The following is a 19,685-nucleotide window of genomic DNA, read 5'->3' on the forward strand; positions in this document are numbered from 1 at the left end:
ATATGCAGCATTGTAAACGCAGGAGCAAGAATGACGGAACTAAAAAAAGTTCTATAGTTGTATGTGCTTCAATTTCATCATCTCTCGGAAAATATTTCAGAACTGTCGCTGCTTTAGAAGGCAGATTAGAAATGAACGCGCATCGCATGTCTGTACTGCTGTTATGGATGAAAAGAATCTTGTTCCCCCACCAATTGAGGAAAAAAGTGAGCACCAGATTTCGACTGCAATGTTGGTGAGGAGCGTGGTGCAGAGGGCGGAAGAAGCGAAAGGCAACCGGATCAGATTGTACCAGGTTTTTTTCGGTTCAATTTTTTTTGCGACAGGAAACAGTTCCGACTGTAGAACAAACAAAGTGGATGATGGCTGGTGTGAAAGCAGCAGAAAAAGTGCTCATTATTTACTAACCGGATGCTAACCGAAACGAAATTTGCTTTTCGTTTAATGTTTAGGGATAATTGTTCCAATACAAACACTGTCCTTCTCAGGACAAACAAATCTTTGATTGAAAAGTTAATGATTTTATTTTGGTTATACACATAGTGGCATAGTGAAGAAATATTATCTCTCTTGTGGTGGTTATAGCTTGAGCACTGGCACACTGTCTTCTACAGGACCAATAGGATTGAAAAGTTACAGAGTTGATTTCCTCCTTTTAATAATATAGGCCGTTATAGCCAAAATGCAGAAATGCTTATAAGCTTGAAGAAAAGTGCTCCAATATATGATGGTGATAGCTCGAGTATTGGTCACACAGTCTGTCACACTCTACAGGATAAAACTCAAATTATGATGTTATGATGAACGATGCTAACATTTCCGTTCACGCTGCTTTATTTTAACTCTAATTTGATTAGGATCTACTCAGTTTGGTATTCTTATGCAAAATGTCAAAAAGTGAGTAACCGGGTGCTGGATAATTGAGTAACATTTACTCAAATTTTCATAATTGCCATGTTTACTCAATTTTGAGTTTTTATCCATGATGTTTACTCACCCCTGAGTGTATATATATGTCAAAAATTTTCAACGGCGGTATTGTTTGTATAAAAAGTGTTACTTTCCAGTGAGAGTTTTATAAACTGCATTGTTATTTCGTAGAAGTTTCCTCAGTTGCAAGTATTGTTTTCGAAGGCGAAAGAATGGAACAGGTTAAAGCCTTACTCGATGCGGAATCATTCCAAAAATTAAAAGGTAAGAATATGAAATGCCAAGTCAAAACTTTATTTAAAACTAGTTAACCTGTCGTGGCTACGTTCAAAATATATTTTAAATTATAAATCTTCACACATACATCTTTCACACATACTTCATGCACACATACATCATAAACACATGCACCATGCATACACACATCATGCACACATACACCATACACACATACACCTTGCACACATTCACTATGCATTACCGTTTGCGTTACTGAAAGTCAGACGACTAAGCGAACTATTTATATTCCGATTTTGTTTTAAGGATTTCGTTGTCATCTCCCTTCGTGCGGAGTGCTTGTGCCCGGTTATATTGATGAACTAAAATCGCATTTCGTAAATGTTCACAATTTAAACACCAGCAAAATTAATGAATTACCATTCAGGTGCTCTGAATGTAACATTTTATATTCACGATTTAAAGATTTGAAATGCCATATAAAAAAATCTCACGGACCACAGCTTGACGACCGTACAGACGCATTATCAAATTCCGAACATTACGACTCAAAATCAACAGTTCCAGACGAGACTGATCCGAACCCAGACTATTCGAACATTACAAACGACATGTTTTTCAAAACGACAATTTCTACTGAACAAATAATTGAAATGATCAATGAGTTTATCACAAGAATGCGTTGTGATGTTTCAATACCGGAGTCAAAGATCCAACAGTTCATCACGACTGCACATACTTTACTGAACGGGTATGAGATGTACTTCATGGGTTTATTCAAATCATTTCTAGAAGTTAAAAGCATCAGTTATGATGATATTCATGCTCAAGAAACAATCAACAAGATGTCGTTGGTAAATGTATTTGGCGAGGTTAGAGAACCAGTAGACAGTTTGGCGTATTTATCTGGACTGGCGGGTTATGCTTTACCCGATTCAAAAAAAAGAGGTTTTAGGTAGAAGGAAAGTTACGAGTATCGCACGCAGTTTATCAAAAGCTAGTCGCCACCCTGCACGAGTAAGTCAAAAGACAAAGGTAGTGAAGCATGTCGCTCATTATATTTCTATAAAAGATACGCTAGCACTAATCATGCAGAACCATAGAGCAAGAAAAATGATTGAGGAAGAAAAAACCGAAAAAAGTATTCTGTGCGGGTTCAAGGATGGTTCTAGATTTCAACATCATCCGTTTCTTCAAAACTACCCCGAAGCACTGAGACTTTCATTGCATCTTGACGATGTGGAGCACCGAAACCCGTTGGGCTCCCGTAAAGGAATGAAAAAAATGACTATATTTTGTTTTAAAATTGAGAATTTTGACTCCATCGTGAACTCTGAGTTAAACCGGATTTATTTAACACTCACAGTTAGTGCTACTGATTTGAAGATATATGGATACGAACGAGTGCTTCGTCCTTTGATTCAGGATCTTCTTTTGTTGGAATCAGAAATTGGCGTGAAAATCAAAATAGACAATGGGAAGGACTTCGTTTTACGAGCAGTATTGGTTCATGTAATCGGAGATACACTGGCTATTCACGATATATTTCGTTTGATGGGACCCCAAGCTAAAATGTTTTGCCGTATGTGTTACATGCCACGAAATGCTTTAAAACAGGAACATTCTCAAGAATCATTTCCTTTAAGAACAGTACAAAGTGTACAATCGGACATTCAAGCAATTCAAAACAAATTAAAACTACCGTCAGATTTAGGTATTGTGGGAGATTGTGCACTACATAAGCTGAATTTTTTTCATATCGCTACTAATAACACAATGGATCCCATGCATGACATTCTCGAGGGCATTGCACCAATGCTTATTAAGTTAATTTTCAATGATATCGTGAATTGCGAAAAAAGTATTACGATAGATGAAATTAATAAGATCATCATGGACTTCAACTATGGATTTGTTGAATCACGAGATAAACCATCGCCGAGCTTTTCGTTGAAAAATATTAAGCCACCAGGTTATTCGATTCCACAATCTGCTGCTCAGACTTGGACACTTTTGAGAGCATTTCCTTTCATGTTTCACGCAAATATCGTTAGTAATACCAACTATGTTGATTTAATCGGATCATTGTTAAGAATAACTTTTTTTGCGTTTTCTAATAAGCTATATGTAGCACAAATTGGTGACTTGAAGCAAGAAATTCAAAGTTTTCACAAACTGTTTCGCGTTTGCTTTCCCACAGTAAATTTCATCAATAAAATGCACCATCTTGTACATTACCCTTCGATAATTAAAGAAGAGGGACCTGTGGCTAACTTTTCGTGCATGCTTTTCGAAGCGAAGTTTAAAGAGACCAAACGTCAGACAAAGACATGTAATAATTTCCGCAACTTATCATTAAGCCTAACAAAACGTTTTAATCTCAAACAAATTTATGCGATCATCAATCATACTTACGATCTGAATAATGTAACAATACTATCTTCAACTTCAATTCTTAAGCAACACTGTGAATATTCTTTGCTACTTTTTGATTTTCCAGAAACAATAACATTGATAAATCACATGAAAATTAATAGTACCACTTTTCGCCCAGGGTTGATACTTAAATATGAGATGTGTAACAAATTATTCTATGGCGAAACAAAACATATAGTAAAAAATGATGACACAATTGTATTTTTAATTGAAGAACTAAAATGTGTTGCATTTTTTAAGGCATACAATAGCTATAAAGTTGAACACACCAAAAAAATTATACGTTTATGTATTGATAAGGTTTTTACCAGGAAAACCTATAACTTATGGCAATTTAGAAACGATCATGAAAATTACATTTCCTTGAAATACAATGATTGAAGCCGACTAAGTTATATCTAATAAATTGTTTCATGTTTCTTGTTCAAAAATGTTAAAACATTTTTTACACCGAAAAACCTAATTCGACTAATCACACGATAACTCTACCCTATCGCTCAAGATATACTATTTCGTAACATTGAAATTTGCGAACTATCACAATTGCAACTGCCCTTCAATAGAAATTTATATTTGTTAGCTACGCTTAACACTAACTGTAGACTTATTTGTATGAAATAATGTGGCATCAATAGGACCACGGCTCAATGCATCTCGAATTGTTGATTAAAAAGAATGACCGTATTAAAAACTCTGCTTGACTGAAATGGCTTAATTTGATGATATCCTTATTGTGCCTTATCATCTTTATTCTTAACAACAATTCTTCCACGATGATATTAAATCTTCAGTTTTTGTCATAGTATAGCTAAAAAATGAAAAGTAAAAAATACCGAAAACTTTCGATAATCAAATATTATTTACCTTTCGTTAGAGTTTGTTGACTGTCCGATGTTTTTAATAAAATTCATCTTATTCATCAAGCCCTCAGTAATTATCAGATGCCTATATGAGTATTTTCTTATCATCCACTATAAAAGAAACCACAGACCTCTCACTTATTCGAGACAAAATCAAATAAACAATGCCTCAGTAGTTGTCTTAAAATACATCGAGCAGCCGGCAGTCAACAGCAATTCAGCAATTCTTGGCCCCTTCAGAAAGGTTTCAAATACAAAAAGCTGTTACGATCACAAATCTTTTCGTGTAAGGTATATTGACCAGTGGTGGACCCTTCTAATGTTATGGACACTAACATACTAATTTGTCGGAAATTCCCTCAAACAGCGTATTTCTGATGATCTTTAACTAATATGCTAATATATTTATCTATTATATTTAACTTATATATTTAACTAAAATGCAGTTAAACATTACACAACTTTCTTGAACAAAAAGTCGTTCAAACTTGTATTAAAACTTGTTTAAGCATGAGTGTCCTTAATACGATCATCAATTATAAAACTGGCACCTGTAATAAACCCTCTCCGTATAAAGTACAGAACGTACGTACAAAAATCCAATAAAATTCCAGATAAAAATAATCAATTATAAATCCTTTTCTGCGAGATATAGATAATATTGTGGTTTAGCATACGGAATAATAGTTTAGCCACCTAAAACACATTTTACCCACGATAGTCCAATCCTTTGGATAATAAGTATTCTCAATCAAGAATAATTGGTCAAGGAGTCGTAAAAAACGAAGTGTCCACTACCAGGTAATATACCTTATTTATGCTTATACGAGTAGTGTGTGTGTGTGTGTGTGGTTCTTGATCATACGGTATCATACAATCTAAACATATAAAAATGCAACTCTGTCAGTCTGTCTGTCTATTTGTCTGTATGATCCATATAGGCTTGGAAACTACTGAACCAATCGGCGTGAAATTTTGTATATAGAGATTTCAGGGGCCGAGAAAGGCGACTAAGATAAATCGAGACCCCTCCCTCTTCTGGTGGGGAGGAGTCCTTTATAAATGGAATACAAATTTCTTAACATCTCGAGAACTAACCAAGTTTATGCAACCAAATTTGGCAGGTGAATGTTTTTAGGGGTAACAAATATGTTCACAATATTTTGACACCCCTCCCTCTTCTTGAAAGCAGGGGGCCCATACAAATGAAACACAGATTTCGCACAACTCGAGAACTGATCAAGTAAATACAACCAAATTTGGCATGTGAATGTTTTTAGGGGTAACAAATATGTCCATAATAGTTCGACACTCCTCCCACTTCTGGATAGGAAGGCTCTTATACAAATCAAACACAAATTTAAACAGTGGTTTGACACTCCTCCGTACTCTGGAAGGGGGGCTGGTCTCCCATACAAATTGAAGAGATATTTCAATCAGTTTTCCGGAAAACAGCTAAAAATGATCGGATCGATGCACAGGAGTCAAAAATCGACTCGAGACGCCATTTTTAAATTTGAAATTAAAACTTCCGGTTGCCAATATGAGTGTAAGATGGCGACTTCCTAAGATGGCGACTTCCGGTTTTTGGAAAATAGCGGGAAGTGACCAAATACAATCCAATATGGGTATTTCCGGAATCTTAATGTTGCACTGAGACCGGAATCGACCTTAGACACCATTTGAATTGTAGAATGGCAACTTGACCGAATTCTACGCAATGTGGATATTTCCGTAATCGAGATGATGCTTAGAAGCCAAGCATTGACCCTGGACACCATTTTACATTTAAAGATGACCACTTTAAGTTTCTGGAAAACAGCCAAAATAACTGGATAACCACCCAATATGGGTATTTTCTGAATCAGATTGATGCCAGAGAAACAGCTGAAAATGACCGAATACCACCCAATATTTTCTGAATCAAGGTGATGTACAGAAGCCAGAAGGCGAGGATGTTATCATTTCGATAAAACCAATCATTTGAAACATTTTGTTTTTTGACTTTGATCATATCCTATGGTCGCTCCGTCGTATATTTGCAGACTATAAACAAATCGCAAGGAATCAATCATTTTGAAATGTTTGAAATTATTTAATTAAATACAAAAATGGGCGGGACGAAGTTTGCCGGGTCAGCTAGTTATAATGTATTTATTGGCTGTGTAATTTAGTGTTTACTGAAGTTTCAAAGATGTGAAACAGTTTTTGGATAGCGTGTTATATTTTTTCCTATTCTAAAGGTTTGTGAAAATATATCTGTAGAGTAGCTGGAACAATTTGTGAAAGTTCAGTGTTTTAAACATTACATTAATAAGACAGTTCTCGATATTTTTTTCAAATAGATGTGAGTGCGAACATGTTCAAACCTAGTGATTTGCTTACTTTGTCCAGCTTTGAACAGCTAATTTTCCCTTTTTTTACGATTGCTATTATATCCATTCATTAAAAAAAATTAGCAATATGTTAAAACAGAGACAAAAAGAACTATTTTTTACGAGCGTTTGACATAATATTACTGTTTCGATTTTCAAATTCGCAAATTAAAATTGTAGAATCTTGGTGAAAACACTTAGGTAATTATAATTCTTTTTACTCTTTTAATTCTTACAGCTCAAAAAATTGATGATATTTCCTTGGTGCTTCTGAAAGACAACGATTTGAGAGATATCGGTATAAACGAGAAAGGACCTCGGGTGGTCATTTTGCAGATTATAGAAAATCTGAACAGTTCTCATGATAACGTTAATGATAAGGAGAATACGACGAATGTGATAATACCTCCATCAAAACAAGTAAGTTGAACTGGAAGCAAAAAGAAGTTGATTAGATTCAGCTCATAAGTGACATTGATCAGTGGCTTACAGGAGGCTTCAACTACATGGTTTTATTCAAGATTAACCCGTTATATGGCAGTGCAAACAATATTGCCACCAACAAAATACATTTTTTTCGCTGCACAAAGAATATTGTTTTGAAATTTCGCTTAACCAAAAACTTCTAAAGGTGTCTTAAAACACCTTAGTTTTTTCTAGAACTGCTAGAAGTGTGCAATATTTATTTTGGCTTCATTTTTATGTAAACAAAGCATGATTTTAGAACGTCGTTCGGAAATTTCTTCTTAATTTGGTAAAAATCCAGCAAACCGGTAAGTTCTTCACTAGAAACTTTCTGTTTAGCACCTACTGTGTTAGATTATGCAGTTGTTTTGTTAAAATACATGGTGTATATGACGACAAATTTCAAATTTCTTCCCAAAATTTTGTTCAGAATACCACTTGAATAATTCTTCACTTTGATCTTTACCATGCAAGATAAATGAAGTGCTACTGTTATAATCTAATTACCATGATGTTTCATGTTTTATCATTACAAAAAAAGGAATCTTACAATGCAGCTGCAAAAAAAATGTTTCCACCGTTTTGGGGGTTAACGGGCAGTGGCAAGTATATTGCCACCAACGTTTGTACGGTTAACGGCCAGTGGCAACTATATTGCCTCCAATTTTTTCAATTGATTCAATAGTGAATTGTTGAACAAAGGTACAGATTTGTTGTTCCTCCTGTAAGGAATACGTTTTACTTAAGTTTATGTCAATTCCTTGCGTAGTTTCCACGGCCTTATAAAGGGTTAAGCATGCCAACCGTGCGATTTTTTTTGGACGGTCCGGTTTTCTGGGGGCGGTGTCCGGTTTAAGGCCCGAATACACACAAGGCGTAATGACGCCTTCTCCCTGCAAATTAGAAGCCGTAATCGCGCCTTCCGATGGGACGCCTTTCAGCCAGAACCTTTCAGCTTTGCCTTCTAGCGAAGAAGGTAGTCGTTCGCCGCCTTCGGCTGCGTACTTGGCTGCCTTCCGTGTAGACACATCGCGCCTTCCACACGGTCTTGTGTCCCCTTCTTTTGGCGAAGGCGCTGGCAGCGCCGTGTTGTATGATTTTCCGCCTGCTGGTGATTTTAGAAGTGTGTTGTTTTATTTTTTCTTACAACAAACATAAATAAACATAACTTGGGTGGCATAACGACATAAAGGTTAGCACACGGCGGAGCTCGAGACGGCGTGATTGCGCCTTCCGTGTAGACAAGTGGAAGGTGGTAGATGCTAGAAGGCACATTAGAAGGTTTCAAGAAGGTATTGACAATTTTCGTCAGAAAGGCGTTATCACGCCGTCTGTGTATTCGGGCCCTTAGATTTTTATCATTATTTGCAAACTGTTCTGAAAACACTCATGTTTGTGAAAAGTAATTTCACCTATACTTGCACAGGGCTTCTTTATCTAGGTAATAAGTTCCAACCGGTCTTACCAAAGAAAATTGCACCTCAAGAAAAGTATACAGTCAGGTTTTTTTTTCACGCTCTTTTCACGCGGATTGTTTTACGACGTCTTTCCAAATAACGCGGTTTTTTATGTCGTTTTCAGAATAACGCGGTATCCATCGTGCAAGAAAAATACTTTGCTGTACTGGTTTTCAAATTTGGATGTGCGAAGAAATGGTGCATAGATAATTTCAGGCGCGAAGTTATTTCTGACGAATATAAATAACTTTGCTGCTTGTTAAATAAACAAATACATATTCTTCAATCGAAAGGTGGCTAAATTTTATAATATAACAACAAGACAACAAATGTAATAACAATCGCGTGGTACGATGGACATCAAATTCAATTTTCCAATTACAATGTCAATCGATGAAACATTTATTTAAATACAATGGTGAACACTTACATTTTCAATGCGACTTGAACACACATACATACACAGATGGACTTATATGCACATACACATATATACACTCACATGCACACACGCATATACACACAAACATTTACTCAACTACCAAAACTAAGTCGATAGGTATATACAAAACCGTTTTTTCCGAAAAATTCAACGCGCGTATCATATATTTTACATTCAGCTTTTAATTTTTAATCTGATGATATATAATGAATGTCTAATATCACTTTGATCAAGACAGACCTAGAAATAATATGTACCTAACATAATAAGAAAATAAAAAAAAACTGATAAGTAAAACATCTTTCTGTATATAATCTAGATTTCGTTATGTTCATGCTTGTTTTTGTACCTTATTAAATACTTATGAACCACATGTTGTAAAATATTATTGTTCCAATCTTTTCAGATACTCCGAGAAACGCTCGTTTCAGATAATAGTTTCCGACTAAAAGTATTGCAGCCGGTACTGGATCGAGGTAACATACCAGATAAAAATGGTATCAGTTTCCTTACTAGAGTAGCTTGTCAACCATTCGAAAAACGGATTGAAAATGGTCACGTGTAAGTAAAGATTCTGTTTTCTTTCAGACTATATATTATAGGTATTTATATCGAGCTCGTTTACAAATACCCAGCCATAAAAATACTCACCTCCATTGACGAGTAATGGCAGATACACTGTTTATGACTGGTATTTGTATACGAGCTCGACCTGAAGACCGTTATGTGTTTGGTAAAGTAGTAAAATTTTCGACTCGAAGATGTTTCAGGCTTGTCGTCCGGCATTCTTACGACGTGACCGGCCTACCGCAACTCATTGACTTTCGCCAGGTATGCAATGGGGTTCTCTCCAAGCAGCGCGTGCAGCTCATGGTTCATGCACTGTCGACATTATCCGTCGTCCATCTGTACTCCACCGTAGATAGTCCACAGCATTTTCCGTTCGAAAATTCCAAGAATGTTAAGGCCTTCTTTCATAAGCGTCGTTGTATCGGTTTCGTAGAGGACTACCGGCCGTATCAGGTACATCGTCAACTTTTTGCACTAGACTCGATCGAAAAGGTCATGTGCGAACCAATATCCGCACCGCAATTGGTGCGTACGTTCGTATGTCTGAGAAGAACGGGCTGTCAATGAGACCATGGTCGATTTGATTTATTGTACGTTGGTCAGGTGATCTCTAAATAGTTTTGTGGATGTCCTTTTGGGGGAAGAAGTTACTTCGGAATACCAATCTGTGGGAAGTTGCGAAGTTGCCGTACGCTGGCCGTTGTGGTTCGCCACGGTGTGCAGGCTGTGCGGGCCGACCACCGCCTTATATCCCTTCCCTACCGATCTGAGTGTTCATCTCCCATGATTGTGCATCTAGTAGCCTCTTTTCAGCGAGAATTACTCACTTAATGATGAACATTATGTTAATACTTTTTTTTTACAGATATCCCTCTACAGAAGAACAGCAGAAATTAGCGAATGATATCGTTGAATTGTTTCCGCAGCTTCAGTGTAATAATGACAGACCTGAAGGGGCTCCAGATTCGGTAATGTGACCAAAATTATTTGTATTTGACACAAATTTTCATATTTTTTTTCCAGTGGCTTTTTTTTTGGCGAAACAGTGGAATGGAACAGGGTAAACACAGTGGTATGATTTACCATCGAATTCGAAATATCATTAAGAAGCTTCCACCGGAAATGCGTAAATACCAGCGATCAAAAAACGTGAACAAAACTACATCCATACCAACAGAACTTTTGAGTAAAGCCGAAGTTCTACGCACGTTGGACGCAACGAAAAATGATAAAAAAAGGATTTGTCAGGAAATGGAGGCATGTTTCCCTTTGTTAAAATTTTTGCTCAATGCAAAGAAAAGTGCAACCGAAATTCACCAAATGTTTCCACATCTAAGTGCATACAACGGATATATGGTAACGTACATACACACAATCAAAATTAAATAAAAACAAAATCATAAAATGAATCCTAAGTTACCAACGCTTCTTCAGAATTCAAAAATAAACTCTAAATAGTATGCTGTAGAGTTTATTTTTGAATTCTGAAGAAGCGGTTTATAAAACTCACAGTAACAACGATACGCATTAGTGACGATTGCTATTCTAATCAGCAGCAACAGTCTTGATATTGATTTATTTTCATAATAATTTATAGTTGTTGAACATTACGCAAATTCAGTTACAAAAAAGGATAAAAAAACTTCGTCGACCACACTGATGATTCACTTTTGAAAACATTAATAAATATAAAACTTCATCCTAACACTAGAATAGGCGGTCTTACTTACCTCGCTTTTGCTATAAGTTTTTTACTTTCTCTCCCTTGAAAATGCCTATTAGTTATATTTACCAATAAATTAGTCCCAATAATTAAAAGAAATGACAGTTGAAAAATAGGTAGTGTTTTCTTGATTGACAAAACTAATAACTGGAACTTCAACCATGAAAAATTATTAGTAATGTTTTTAGTATTTTTTTTTCATTGGCATTCTTGTTGACAAAAAAATCGAACATTTTATTGAATCTGTTGTATGACTTCTAATTAAAGTATTATATGGAGACTTAGTCTTTGTTAATCACAACTTGTATTATTTAATGTTTGTTTTGAAAACTAAAAAGTATTATTTTTTTCAGATCCGTAAATCGTTTACTCAACTCTTTCCGTGTTGTGAACCTGAGCCGGATTTCAAGGGAGTTCTATCGAAGTGTCTTCTATACTCATCCAGTAAATTCATGCAAGTTGAGGATGGTAAATAATCATATGTATTTGTTTATTTTAATTAAATAATCTATCGCAAATTCGTTTTCTCTAGAATACATTAAAGGATTCCTGCGCATGTTTTCGAGTATGCCAATGCGTGGACTCCGCCGGAGAATTGACGGTACATTATCAATTTCCGAAGAACAATTGGCGTCGCCTTTTATTCGTTGGTTAGCAGTAAGTATCTAATTTGTCATCAAATCAATAATTTCTTAATCAATACAATTATATTCCGTAATAATTTCAGCCCAACATCAGTATTGCAGAGGATTTAAAAACATATAAAGAATCTCTTCAAAATGAACAACCGCATGTTGTATGCTCTGCGATGCCGTTTAAAGCCGGGCCTTCATTCGTGATAATAAACAGAAATATTTGTATTGATGTACAGTGCTCAATACATGCAATCGATACACTATTGAAATCCTTCGCAGTGTTTGGCATAGAAATTCCCGTACACATGCGTATGATGATGGATTTTCTGGCGTGCGTATTGTACAAAAATATGAGCCACAGTTCACGGGCAACTGTGAACCGCTTGGTTGCCGCATTCTACGAAGCCACTAAGGCAGAAGACACGGAAATGATTTAAAACATTTATAATATTTCGATGGAAAATAAATCTGTTTTTGATTGTTCTGAATTTATTCCATTTATTGAATCGTATTTATAAAAAACCAGAAACCATCAAATTTCAAAATTTACGCATACTGGGTAACTTGTACTCATTTTCGTTAATTTCTGGTTTTCATAAACAGAGTAGATTCTACTCAGTTTTTGACGTATGACGCCCTTACTCAGAAGTGAGTAACCGTAAAAGTACTCTAATTAGGGTACCTCCACTTTTATCAAAAATGAGTGATATCTTACTCACTTTAGAGTAACAAAAACTGAGCGTGTTCGTCGTTCATCGTGAGGGGATAGGGGGAAGTTATGTGCTAAATATGTCGTTACAATGAGACCCAATAATATTCAAGCGGTGATAACACTGAAACCAATGACTTTGGCAAGTAACCATAAAACACGTGGTAATTTTAGTTTTATATCCTCTTGCTTACTGTTGTGTGTATTAATGAATGATAGCTCCTCGTTGCCCTACGTCAATAAAGTGATTGCGTGTCAGATATAATCTACTTCTTCTTTTGCTAAATATTCTGGAACATACCTACCTGTTTTTGAAAATTTCAGCCTTAGACGAAATTTGTGAGAACTTTTGTTTACCTGGTAACCGCCATTGCTTCCTATCGATTGTATTCCAATACCATAGTGATCTGATAGTGACGTTCTCGCAATGGCGAAATCTAACTTTTCTAACTTGCTTCGGTAGGCACTGATAATAATAATACCGATCATATTTTTATCCGTCGGAATTATTTTTTTTATTCTACAATCCAAAACACAAGCCACTTACGACCCCTTCGGTTGTAATTACTCTAGTCTATTCCCCTGAAGCGATTAATCTTGTACACATGTCATTGTGCCATACAACAAAGTGCGGAATGCTGCAATATTGAGTATCAATTTGTCAAGTAAAAAGTACATAAATTCACCTCGGCCGATCGGGTTTGCAATTGTTTAACCGGCTTTATTCCAGTTGTGGAGCGAATCATACAGCTTGACCAAAGTGTTGCATGGATTTCCACTGAGTTTGTGTGGCCCGTACCGGGTGGGCCGGTCATCCAACAAAGGATGTAAATTTTCGTAGAAAATCCATCTGATCACAGGGACGCTCCATGAGGGCGAAGTGTTGTGTACTCTTCGACTGCTGCAATCGTACCTATTTGTAATTTATTGCTATGGAAGGAATGAACTTGCACTGGGCAGTAATGTCTATTCATGGCATCGATCCCAGCAGCTACAGCTCCACACGGAAGTGTTTAAACCCGTACACACACATTCGATATATTCGAGTTGCAGATTGCTGCATGACGAGCGGTAAAACGATTATACAGAACAAACAGCATCATGTCAAGAGCAACCCGGACAGAGAAGGAGTATGTTTATGGGAATCGATTTTGGTCGGTTGCACGTGGCGTGGTTGACTGGAAGTTTTGATATGAATGACCGTTGGGAGCAACTGGCTTTGCCGGAATAATCTGTGCGACAGATTGGTCGAACACGTTGTGCAAATTTCACAAATGGACAGCATTGTCTGTTTACTTATGCTACGGGACCCGATGTGTTCACTGAGAGAACAAGTTTGGCGGATGTTTAATTCGTATGTCACTTTACTATAGTACAACAAAGGGGTCAAATAGGTTCTGTGATGGGTGTCAAATCACCAGTGACTTACAGATTATAACTTTAAAATATTTTGTAAAGCTTTTTTGGGGGTGTTTTCTACCATATGCTCGTATAAATCGTGCATTGAAATCATCTTTCATCGAGGACGTTAAGCTATTTGTATGGAGTGCGTGAATCTAGCTCGATGAATTTGGATGATGTCTTCTCACTGGATAAGCACGATGGATCTATTCGTGCGAAAGGTGTGTTGCTTACTTTTGATTAAGAAACATTGTTGTGCGGGTTTCTTCAGTGAGTGATTGGCGATTTTTCGCAGCAACAGATTTAAGTTTGTGCTTTCATTCACAACCTTGAATGAAACCTGGATCCCAAATTGTAAGACGTAAAGAACACTGTTTTTCTGTGCCCTGTCAAATAAAAACGCAATCAACTTTCCATAAGTAGTTTTGGTGGCAAAACCCTGTTATACGTACAATTCAATACATAGCAGAGACTAAAATGAAATATTCTTTGATTGGATTGTGACCCCAATCGTAGTGCAATTCCTCTTTTTATTTCCTATCGCTAATTTTATGACCGTTGTTCTCATTTGAATTTCGCGTAAATAGCCATAAAACCGACTTGAGAAATGGAAGAAAGTGAACCGCACTTGGTTGCACGTTTTATAGCGGAAAAGGGATGAAAGACGGCTGGAGCACGATTATCATAAAACCATTTCAACTCGAAAATGACTTTTTGTGGGTGTACTTCCGCTTCGTGTGCAGCTGACTTCAGTCGCACGGAGGAATATAATCAGAAATTCGCCATACAGATGCTTATCGGTTTAGTATTCTACGCCTACACGAAGCGCGGACCAGAAATCTTTTTTATATTCTGCCATTTTTTATGATTCGATTCTACATCTTATATTACCTTTCGGGATCGAAGGATAAATCGAATGTTTCGCTCCACAGCAACATGCGGTTGAATGATTTTTCTTGAGCTGAGCACTGTTGGTTTCTGTTGTCTCCGAAGCCACAAGTCATTTGTACTACATATTCAGTACTGTACATTTCCTGCTTGTAAATTGATATCGGAACCATTCCATGCTGTTCGTTCTGGTTCGATCATATCTGTTTATAGTTATTGTACTGCCGGTACCCGCCTAACTGTCCCATACTGATTTTGGTCACTTTTGAGTTATCATCGGTAATCGACTTAAATGTTATCATATTTTCTGTAAAAAAATTAAAATTGATACTTTTGTATGGAAAAACATGGAAAAAATACCAAGTTGTTTTTGTCCCATATTGAAAGTACCCACATTACAGTCCCACTGCATAGTGGTACAAACTGCAAACATATAATTTTGCTCCAGATTAGTGTATATTGGATTATTTTAGGCATATAGAAGTATGTCATTTAATTAACTAGACTAATGTTGTTTTTCTGTAGTACAATCTACATTGTCTATGATACTGCCGGTTTCTGTTGAATTTATATGTGATGGGACAAAATATGCGAGTACTTTTGAAATGTCCTCGCATATTTTGTCCCATTTTGTCTTTTTTCAAGTTATATAACGTAAAATCAATTCCATCCATGGTTTTTGTTCTCAACGATGTCATGAAACTGTTATGGTTATTGGTTCTGGATGTAATTGCTGGATATCCGAAAATTCACGGATGATATTAAATCGCCGTTTTCTCAACATGTTGTTTTTCATTATGGGACAGTTATCCGGGTACGCAAATAAATCGTGCGCAAATTTCAAACAATAAATTTTAATTATTCTTGAGAACAAATGCAGTAACCCAATGCAGTTTATTTGATGCCCCGACGCATCCCCACCTGCATTTGCTACTGAATCTAATCACTCATTGGAGCGTAATTCAATTACTAATCTGGATTCAATAAAATAGGATAAACAATTGTATCGGGTTGTGGTTCGCCGACTGATTCAGTTATTTTGCAGATATGAGAAACTGAGCGAAGCAATATTGGATCACAATACGAAATCATGTACCTTTTCATTGGTGGTCAGTTGAAGCACTCTTTCACATATCGCAAACTGGTGTTAGTGGAAAGCAATTCATTCCTTTCTTATTGATGTTATTTTCCCAGCCAGCCATGAACATTTATGTGTATTCTCCATGTAGGCATGTAGTCGTGCGCAAAATTTTCGGTTTTGTGACGAAAAACGAATTTCAAAAAAAATTGGTGAATTGCGCAGTCCACTCTTTCATATCAGAATAATAAGTGCGGACTCTACTCTGATGGAAGGTCGAAAAATAATGAATTTTTGGGATTTTTTTTCGGATGTTTAGAGTAAAGGGAAGTTTTCCGGTATTTTGGTTTTGCTTCCAACGGCAACATACTCACTATATTTGCATTCACGACATGCAAAATACATTTTCAAATATACTTTAATCAATAGCCAGAATACCCGAACACTTCCTACCTTCCAGAGTAGGGTCCCCCCTTAAAATTTTTAAATCGATTTGATTGACTTTATAAAGATAAATCTGAGTCTGATCTAATGCTATATTTTTTCAGGGGGATCTCATGGGGGAGGAGTGTAAATATCATGAAAAAATGCTGTATGTTCTCTAACTGAATATGTCGATGAATATTTGCGTAGTCCTGCGTCATGAAGACGTTGTATTTGTTTTGATCGTATAATGTTATAATTTCTGGATGCATTACTAAAGCAACAGTTCACAAGGCAAGTTTCATTAAAAGCTTAAGTCAAAAATTTTGTCCATGGATGTCCTTTGTTTTGTGGAAAACTCTGTGTATTAAGGAAAACGTTCATGAAAGAAACCGGAGAAGACCGAGCGATACTTTTAGCTGTTCCACGTTGAGCGATCTGTGTCAATCACTTTGTATGGAACGTCCATGTTAGGCTTCCGAGACTGTTGTTACTAAAGGTGTTAGCTTGAACTACCTTAGGATGCTGAGGTGACCCGTTGGGTCATCTTCGAGCATTGCTCAATTTCTTCGCAGCCTTAGTGCACCAAGCTCTGCTTCTTTTTTACATAGAGATGTTTTTTTTTCACGTTTCTCCATTTTTCTCGAACCCGAATACCCCCGGTACCGCCGTTAGGCATTGCTACAGGGAGAAGGGCGAGTGTGCTTTTACTGCACCCCTTGTTTATATATTGACTTTGCTGCTTACTTGAAGGCAAAGTTAGCCTTCACTGGCATTTCGATGGCTGTCCCGATTGATGCCTCGGAGCGAAAAAACAATCTGGGAAGCAAACTTGTGCAGGTACTGCCTAAAGCAGCCATGGCCTGACAGTGGAAGTTAACTTCCTCGATTCCGGTGGGAGCTTCAGCTTCAGCACACCGTCATACATGGCATTCCACAGTACCGGAGTATCCTGGGACCTTGCGGTACCCCTGCAATAATCGGAACGCATTTACGACCCTCATGTGTGTTGTAGACTAGCACTCGATTCTCACGAGTTTGTTGAGGATAACTCTCTCAAGCACCTTGCCCGCTGTGTCTAGCAGACAGATTGGTCTATATGCCGATGAGTCACCTAGTGGTTTCCCGGCCTTCGGCAATAGAACCAGTCTCTGTCGCTTCCACTCATCCGGGAAGAGGCAGTCGTCTATGCATTTCTGCATAAACGCCCTGAACAACCCGGGGACTACCTTTATGGCCGTCTTTATGGCCGGGTTCAGGATTACGTCCGGTTCCGGTGCCTTGCGATCTCAATGAGTTCACTGTTCGTCACCCTTGCCGCCTTCTCGGCCTCTGCACGGCTGCCTGGCTCGTGGTGTGGGAAGAGTCCCTCAATGATCCGTTCCAACATAGAGATGTAAAGGCAGCAGAATGTAAAGGAGCATGGCTTCCGAGGCTGCAGTCGGCCTAGCGCGTAAGGCACTGGTAATGGAAAGACAGGCCAGTCGTTGAACATTGTTAAGGGATAAAATCTACAAAAAAAAATTTTTTTTCGCCATTTTCTTTTATTGGCCTAAATCATGCTAAAACTATCCAAGAATCAAAATCTACATCGCCCAAGTACAGATCTAAACTCAAAGTTCGTTTAAATCAATTTTTACCTAACATCTTTTATACTCCAAAATCACAATTTTTCGTTTAATTTGGCGATGCTCGTTTTTCTTTTTATTTCGAGGCTTTGTAAACTGACAGAAGTTACCTATGATCGTTATAGTGTTTCAAATTTGAAGTATAGAGGTCTCTACATCAAGTTTCGACCGTTATAGCGTCTCTACAGAACGTGTTTACTCACAATTTCCCTTTGTTTAGTCGATCAGCCGTTCTCGTTGTGTACATTCTTTGTTTGAGTTTTTCTAAACTTTTTAACTATGAGTTATATTCAAAAGTACCGTCTGCCGGGGTGAGATTAAGCCACGGGGGTGAGATCCGAGCCCTTTTGGGGTGAGATTGTGCCAAGCTATAATGAACGGTACAGTGTGCGGAATTCACATTCACGACAAAATTATATCAGTATACACAAAAACGCTTGCATTGTTTACATAGGGTATGTTGTCTAGCTATGGTATTATTTGAAATAATGACTAAATGCTTGAGAACAGTAAGCTAACAACTGTTAGATGGCAATTTACAATGACTGAAATTACTTATGGAATGTAACAAAATTTTGTACACCTATTCTATATAAACTGATTACTTTTAAAGTAAGGAAGGAGGGTTGTGGGTACGTTTCCAGCAGTTTTGAGATCTCCAATGGAATATACAGTGGTCAATGACACATAATAATTGAAACGAAAAGTCTTTTTTTTTCTTCATCTATAATTTATTTGACACAAATACACTTTAATGTTTAACGGTGCCAATTATATCTGGTAGCTTATTTTCTAAAGTATCTTAATAACTAAAAGCAAATTTTTTATCCTCGCTGCCGACTACGAGCTGAAACTAAATCTAACTTAAAGCTAGAATGTTTTGCATTAAAAGCACTGATTTGTTGTTTGATGGTTTTTCATTGCCATAGGTAAGCAGCATATTGAATATGTTCCGCTGCTGGGCCAAGATATTACGGACTGGCATATTGGGTTGTCTCCCTCGGGCCCTGAGAGTATCGTGCGGGTCTAGTTGCTGTTTCCGGATCCGGGGTCTTAACGTGTTCTTGTCGTTTGGTTGGATGTAGGCGGAAGGGGGTAGGATTAAACTGGGGCATGGATGGATTTCAGGAAAACGTATATAAGGGACATGTAGGATAGGTCACGGCTCGCCAAGACATCACGAACAGGAACAGCCGGCTGCCTACCTTCGGCCTGCAGGGAAGCTATTAATTTAGACCTGGCGTCACGGTGTACAGGGCATGACTAAACAACGTGCTCTATGTCGTGATAACCTTCACCACAGGCACAGATACCACTTTCCCCGAGCCCAACACGACGGAGATGCGCGTCGTATCTATAGTGATTGGACATAAGCCGGGACATCACGCAAATGAAATCCCGACCTACATTCAAACCCTTGAACCACGG

At 37.4% G+C, this 19,685-nt stretch overlaps 1 protein-coding gene across 1 annotated transcript; it reads left to right on the plus strand.

Moving 5' to 3' along the window:
- The first annotated feature begins 1,059 nt into the window (after positions 1-1,059).
- Positions 1,060-12,618, plus strand: LOC129725278 (uncharacterized). Its single transcript, XM_055680878.1, has 8 exons — positions 1,060-1,194; positions 7,077-7,258; positions 9,609-9,763; positions 10,638-10,740; positions 10,796-11,128; positions 11,849-11,963; positions 12,028-12,152; positions 12,223-12,618. Exons 1-8 carry the CDS (start codon positions 1,143-1,145, stop codon positions 12,565-12,567), a joined length of 1,410 nt encoding a protein of 469 aa, XP_055536853.1. The 5' UTR covers positions 1,060-1,142; the 3' UTR covers positions 12,568-12,618.
- The last annotated feature ends 7,067 nt before the right edge of the window (positions 12,619-19,685 follow it).

Source organism: Wyeomyia smithii, chromosome 2, assembly GCF_029784165.1.
Source record: "Wyeomyia smithii strain HCP4-BCI-WySm-NY-G18 chromosome 2, ASM2978416v1, whole genome shotgun sequence".
NCBI classification, from domain to species: Eukaryota; Metazoa; Arthropoda; class Insecta; order Diptera; family Culicidae; genus Wyeomyia; species Wyeomyia smithii.

What these genes read in the sequence shown, in the direction of transcription:
- LOC129725278 (XM_055680878.1), top strand. Translation starts at nt 1,143, where the DNA reads ATGGAACAGGTTAAAGCCTTACTCGATGCGGAATCATTCCAAAAATTA. An exon ending in CTGAAGGGGCTCCAGATTCG is followed by an intron (nt 10,741 to 10,795) that starts GTAATGTGACCA and finishes TTTTTTTTCCAG; the next exon opens with TGGCTTTTTTTTTGGCGAAA. An exon ending in CTTTTATTCGTTGGTTAGCA is followed by an intron (nt 12,153 to 12,222) that starts GTAAGTATCTAA and finishes TAATAATTTCAG; the next exon opens with CCCAACATCAGTATTGCAGA.